Consider the following 6,000-nt stretch of genomic DNA (forward strand, 5'->3'; position numbering starts at 1 on the left):
CACATATGTAAGTCTTGCCAGAGATGTCGCCGGAGATGATCAGTGGTGATTAGATCTGATGAAAATGGACGGTATAGATCGAGTCCCTAAAATAAGGAGTCCCTAATCTAACTCACCATATATATATATATATATAATTATTAAAATAGTAAGAAGAAACCGAACGATTTTAGAGCATCTTCAATTTAAAACTAGCTTATAACATTGCCACATAGGATAAATCTTATGTGACATCTCCATATTCTTTTTCATAATATTAATTTATTTATGAAATAAAAAGTATTAAATATAGTGGTACATAATAAATAAAAATTTTAAAGATATATATATATATCCTATATTTTATTATATAGATAGTTATTATATTACCTATCTTACTTAATATAAAAATCATGTTAGACACAATATGAACTTTGTTACAAAAATTCAAGTTTAAAAATAGAACATATATGAAAGACTAATTTCCGCCAACTTGAAACGATGGTATTATCATGTATGTTAATATAATATTTTTATAATTCATTAAAAAAGTGCAACTATAGGATTTTTTTTCTATAATGTAATTAATTATTAATTATATGTTTATATAACTTTACTTATTGTGCTAAAAGTTTTGTTTAGATACAACCAACTTTTATTTTAAAGAAAAAACTTCAAAATGAAACGACATTTAAAGTAACGGTTACGAAGTTTTTAGTTTAGATGAAATGTTTAATTATTAAAACCACATATATCTTAAAGTTGCAGCTAAAACTATCGTACCAAAGACCTCTAAAAAATAAAAATTATAGCTAACAACTTTACTTAAAAGCTACAACTTAAAGCTAAAATAAAAATTACAAATACAAGCTACAACTATTTTTGCCAAACATACCTTAGATATATGATTTTTATTCATATATTAACAAATAAACAATACATTAGCATTATACTACTAAATTGAAGAAAAACAAGATAACCAACACATTAGCATTATACTACTAAATCAAAAAAATAAATAAATTAATCATGATTGACGTCTACATTGTAAGCTTTATCAATATAGAATTCAATTATATTTTTAAATAGCCGCACATCGTGCGGGTAAAAGAACAAGTATATCTATACTAGCTTATAAAGTATTTTGCCATTTTTTAAAATATCAAAAGATGATTTGAACTATCTAAATTACCCTCCTTATTTATTCATTAATTTAAATATATCTACCTAATATACCTATAATACTCTTAAATCTCAATCACTCATTTTTTTCTATCTCTTCAAATCTCAACCACTTATTTTTTTCTCTCCTCCATAAATCATTTTATTCCTCTAATTTATTCAAAATCTTTTATCTCAAAAACCGTATATCGATAAATTATAAAAATTGTATGGTTGTTATTAAAATTTCATGCTGATGTCATTCGATATACTTTCGACGAATTTTTAAATCCGAGTACGGAGTCCGTGCGGCTAAGACATTTGACTATCACACTCTATGACTTATCACCTCCTTATGACCTATCACCCCACCATCTCACCGTCGCATTGCGCGGGTACTATTGGTCGTATATATAATGGTATTATCATAGGTCGAGAAAGATCAATGTCACGTTCCCACTTAATTGCATAGTAGCATTTCACTGATCTTTATATAAAACCAGTGGCATAGTTCAAAAGGGACAAACATGAAATGCTTAAATTTGACTATATATGCAGTTATATTCAAGTCTGCAGAAGAGTGTTCGTCAAAAGATTTTAGATTGTAAATTTTTTATATCGATCTGCCTCACGTTATGAACTTTATTATTATTACATTAACGTAGCTGTGAGTCTGTGACACACGAGGCCTGGTTCGATATTCTGTTATAAAAACCCAAACCATTCAAACAACATTTTATTTCCTTACAAACATCAACAATATTTTCCATCCCACAAGCACAAAAATCTGAATATCATGTCACCGTGAAAACAGCAACCGCGCATCAGATTTATGGCTTTACACTTTAATTATCGTATAGTAGTAAATAAATAACAAATCTATATGTATAAATTGTATAGTAGTTTCTTGGGGTTTATACTTATAAAATTACGTTCATATATAGATATATAATCACAAAACACACGATGTAGTGTAACATCAAGTGACTAGCCACATGAAAAAGGTGGACCACAGCGTGAGAGAAATTGATGCCACCGCATAAGTCCATAGCATAATTATGGAACACTCGCTTTCACCCACCTCAAACAATTGTGTTATTGTACCTGCATTTGCCCATTTCATTTGTCATTTTTAGTGTTACATATATTTCCACACATTTTTTTTGGAACGGCTAAAATTTTATTATATTGTGCCATACATTTACTTTATAACATGTACTTTTTGTCTTCATTTATACATGTGTTGTTGATTTAAATAATACATTATACTCGTATTAGAACTAGTCATATGTCTGCGCGATTCGGTGGTGATGGCGGCGACGATGGCTGGCAGCGGCGGCAGTTGCGTGGTTATTTATATAAAAGTAATTAATACGAGTATAAAAGTAGGTATTGTAGTTATTTTAATGGTTAAGGGATGTTTGGTGTAAATAATTTTATTAAGAGTATTATAGGTATATTAGGTGGAGGTATTTAAATTAGCGAATAAATGAGAGGGTATCTTGGGTAGATTAGGTTCTTTTTGTAGAAAATAAAAAGGTAAAATGCTTTATAAGGTATTTAAGATATATCGTGTTTTGGGTCAACTTAGTGTAGTATGCCATGTTTCAACGCATACATATTGTATGCAATAACATGTTACCCAAGTTGCCAACCCACCCAAATTGTAAATATGAGTGTTTACTTGTAGATGAACACAAGTAACCATACCAATAGCCATCGCGGGTGGAAGTGAGTATTGGATCATAAGAACAAACTGATATAGCGAATCCGATCCCACAAATCCAACATGATGTGCAGCTTTTACAATGGCAATTCCCATGAGTGGCAAAGCGACATAACGAACCACTAGAATACCTATAATGAGCCAGAGCCCTACACCCGATTTCTTCAAACCTAAATTACAACTGAAATCAATTAGCAAAAAAAATGACATTTCTAAAGATTATATCTAATAATCATGAGTAAAAATACCCTTTAAAAGATTAGCTCCCACTATCAATGTCATTGCTGGCACTGTAGCCTGACTGTTAGTTTAATCAAGGATCCAAAAATAATGAATACGAAAGAAAAAAGATTGTTATCAAAGTTGCACTTAACAATGTCATTTTTAACTAGTTATATGTACCCGAGAAGATTTGCAGAACTGTCGATAACACGAAGGGGTGCATCATCCCCGATCATTAGCTTTCTAATCGGAGAGATAACTCCTATCAGAAGCCCAACGATCTAACCAAAACATTTGTATACGAAAACAAATCAATTATTTATGACAACTTTTACATCTTTGCTTAATAGGTCGCGAGTTATAAATTTTTTCTAACGAAACAGGTACAAGATCGTACCGTGGCAATGGTAGAAGGTGTTAACCACATCTTGAGGTTGATCTTGTCAAAAAACTCATCAACTTGCTGTGTAATCTTCGTTAACACGTTCACCTGGTTAAATTCATCATATTATAGAAAATTAAGAACACTGCATCTTGTTAAATGACCAAAATTTTGAAATCTTTCGATAAAAAAATGGAAAAATTACCTTTTTCCCTTCTTCGTCTTCCAACCCAGTCACAGTGTCATATTCCTCTTCGGAACTTTGATCATCAGGAGCTTCACAATCTTCAAAACTCGAGCGACGAGATTGTATCAATGCCTCTGTATAACTTTCATTGAACATATCCAAAGTTTTTCCCGAACAATCAAGGCTGATAGTTGATGCTTTTGCAATGTCTTTGCCACTCAAGTTCCCATATGCCCGAATAATGTTGTAAACATAAGTCCAAATATAAACCGCTCCAATCTAAAACCCCATTAAAATTAACCAGGTATTTGCAGAAAAAGTTTCAAACTTAAACTAGAATGTATATAGAATAGCCACGTTTGTTAGATATTTTACCGCCATAGAGAGGGAAACTAAAGCTTGCCCATTAGTCGAGCAAGTCAACTTGTCACCAAATGGGCTGTTATTCTCTTCACAGACAGCCGGAATGATGATCAGAAGCAAGTTCCCAAGGTTACCTGTAAAAAGAATAGTGGTAAATAAACCTTAACTTTATAAGCATTAAACCTTAAAACAACAGATCATGAGTTTATTGAAGTATTTATGAAATTAGATCAACACGTATAGATGAGGACCTGCAGCACATGAACCGATTACTAGACCATGCAAGTGTTCTGGAGTTCTGGTGATTTTGACAAGAATCCAACCGAGTGCTGATCCGATTATAAATGTGAGGAGAATGTTCACTGGCATGAACCATCTACATTTTAGAAATCAATTAATGTCATTAAACAAATTTAATTCAATTTGCCCACGTCTTGCAGCACTTGGAAAAGTTACATAAATTGAACACTGAAATGTGAACCCATTAATCTAAACACTTATCGATCAAAAGATTGTGTGTTTGATCAACTCTTAGTTGTTAGTGCATTCAAAGTATCTCAAAACTCAGCAGCTGTGAAATCATACTGATTTTTCAGTTAAGAAAACCAGCCCGTTGGTTCATGATTTTGCGAGTGGAGTTAGGAAAACCAGTAAATTGAAAAAAACCAGTTTTTCACATAAAACTACACTTTATATATCATTGTTAAGCACATTGGTCATCTTATACTCCCTCCGTCTCATCTTACATGTCTACTTTGAAAATGCACACGGTTTTAAGTAGGTAGGCTCAGGATTTAACAGACGTCAAACCATAATGAGTTAACCGACTCTTGGTTAACTATCCATGAACACCCTTGTGAATTATGGTGTGTATGTTCAACCCATACAATTGAGACAGGGTTGTTAACAGTTTAATTGAAACTTTTCCACAAACAAAGCGAAGAATAAATTTGCAATCAACCAGTCAACGATCCAATAGTTCAACGGGCGAGACACCTAGGGGTAAGAGTTCGGTCCTCATTAATATATCCCATTCGATGAGAGCCTCTTTGGTCCTCATTCATTTTTTTAACAGCAAATATTTACTTTAATTTTTTAAAATTACACCAAATTAATACTACTAATCTATTTCATGCCACCCCAGGAGATCGATAAAATCTCTGTCAAGTGGACTAACCCCACATTCGCTGTCAGCTAATTTCATAGTCAGATATTTATTTTAGAATGAGAACTAATGGTGGATTAAACTATAACTGAACTCACAAAGAAACGAGGCTGCTAGCTGTGACAGTATCAGCAAGGCTTCCACCAACAAGTGCTGGAATGAAGACATAAAACACAACCTGCAGTTTAAAAAGCAATAACCTTTACTTAGTGTCCTGTTTTTTTAAGATAAATAAGACACACATATATATTTAGTTTGACATACGTTGTTAAGATGGTGTCGAGCAGCGTCACCCAAGATATTAACGCGGTCAATCGCTAGTAGTAACCCTACCGCGGTGATAAGAAGCGTCTTCAAAACCGGAATCAGTGCTACAACAAACAAATCTATAAATGCCATGTTAATGTAAGTAAAATGGCTTGTTTTGTGTTTTGTTTTAATTATCTAATATCTATATATATTTGTTATATAATATACCAAAGTTGGAAAAATAAGTGTAAAAAAAAAAAAAAAAAAAACAGGAGGAAGATTCCACCCGAATTGTTTTGGTTCACAAAATTAAACCTTGATGTGCAAGAATGAGAAAATGATCACATGCATTTTAAACTACACTATAAAATTGGTATTTAATTGTGAAATGTGTACACATGTGGACCGTTGAAAGTATCTAGATTCTTGTATGATCTTCCCTTGTTTGAAAAGAGAAAAAGAATTTGCTGGCATGTTGGGTAGGCCCAATGCCCCAATATACTGGGAAGTGTTGTTATACAGCCAAAGTAAAATACGTAAAATCTCAAATATAAGTGATCTACGGA

At 32.4% G+C, this 6,000-nt stretch overlaps 1 protein-coding gene across 1 annotated transcript; it reads right to left on the reverse strand.

Moving 5' to 3' along the window:
- Window positions 1-1,863: 1,863 nt before the first annotated feature.
- LOC122603190 (protein PIN-LIKES 3-like) lies at window positions 1,864-5,638 on the reverse strand. Its single transcript, XM_043775829.1, has 10 exons — window positions 5,450-5,638; window positions 5,284-5,363; window positions 4,272-4,396; window positions 4,033-4,154; window positions 3,676-3,936; window positions 3,486-3,578; window positions 3,269-3,369; window positions 3,115-3,167; window positions 2,851-3,036; window positions 1,864-2,244 (listed from the first exon to the last, which is right to left on the reverse strand). The coding sequence occupies exons 1-10, from the start codon at window positions 5,582-5,584 to the stop codon at window positions 2,120-2,122; spliced, it is 1,281 nt and encodes a 426-aa protein (XP_043631764.1). The 5' UTR covers window positions 5,585-5,638; the 3' UTR covers window positions 1,864-2,119.
- Between the last annotated feature and the right edge of the window lie 362 nt (window positions 5,639-6,000).

Source organism: Erigeron canadensis, chromosome 6, assembly GCF_010389155.1.
Source record: "Erigeron canadensis isolate Cc75 chromosome 6, C_canadensis_v1, whole genome shotgun sequence".
NCBI classification, from domain to species: Eukaryota; Viridiplantae; Streptophyta; class Magnoliopsida; order Asterales; family Asteraceae; genus Erigeron; species Erigeron canadensis.

Excerpts from the sequence above, each read along its gene's own strand:
- LOC122603190 (XM_043775829.1), bottom strand. The coding sequence starts at position 5,584 with ATGGCATTTATAGATTTGTTTGTTGTAGCACTGATTCCGGTTTTGAAG. Across the intron at positions 3,579-3,675 it reads AAGACGAAGAAGGGAAAAAG|GTGAACGTGTTAACGAAGAT; the intron begins GTAATTTTTCCA and ends GAATTTAACCAG. Across the intron at positions 3,370-3,485 it reads CACCTTCTACCATTGCCACG|ATCGTTGGGCTTCTGATAGG; the intron begins GTACGATCTTGT and ends TGTTTTGGTTAG.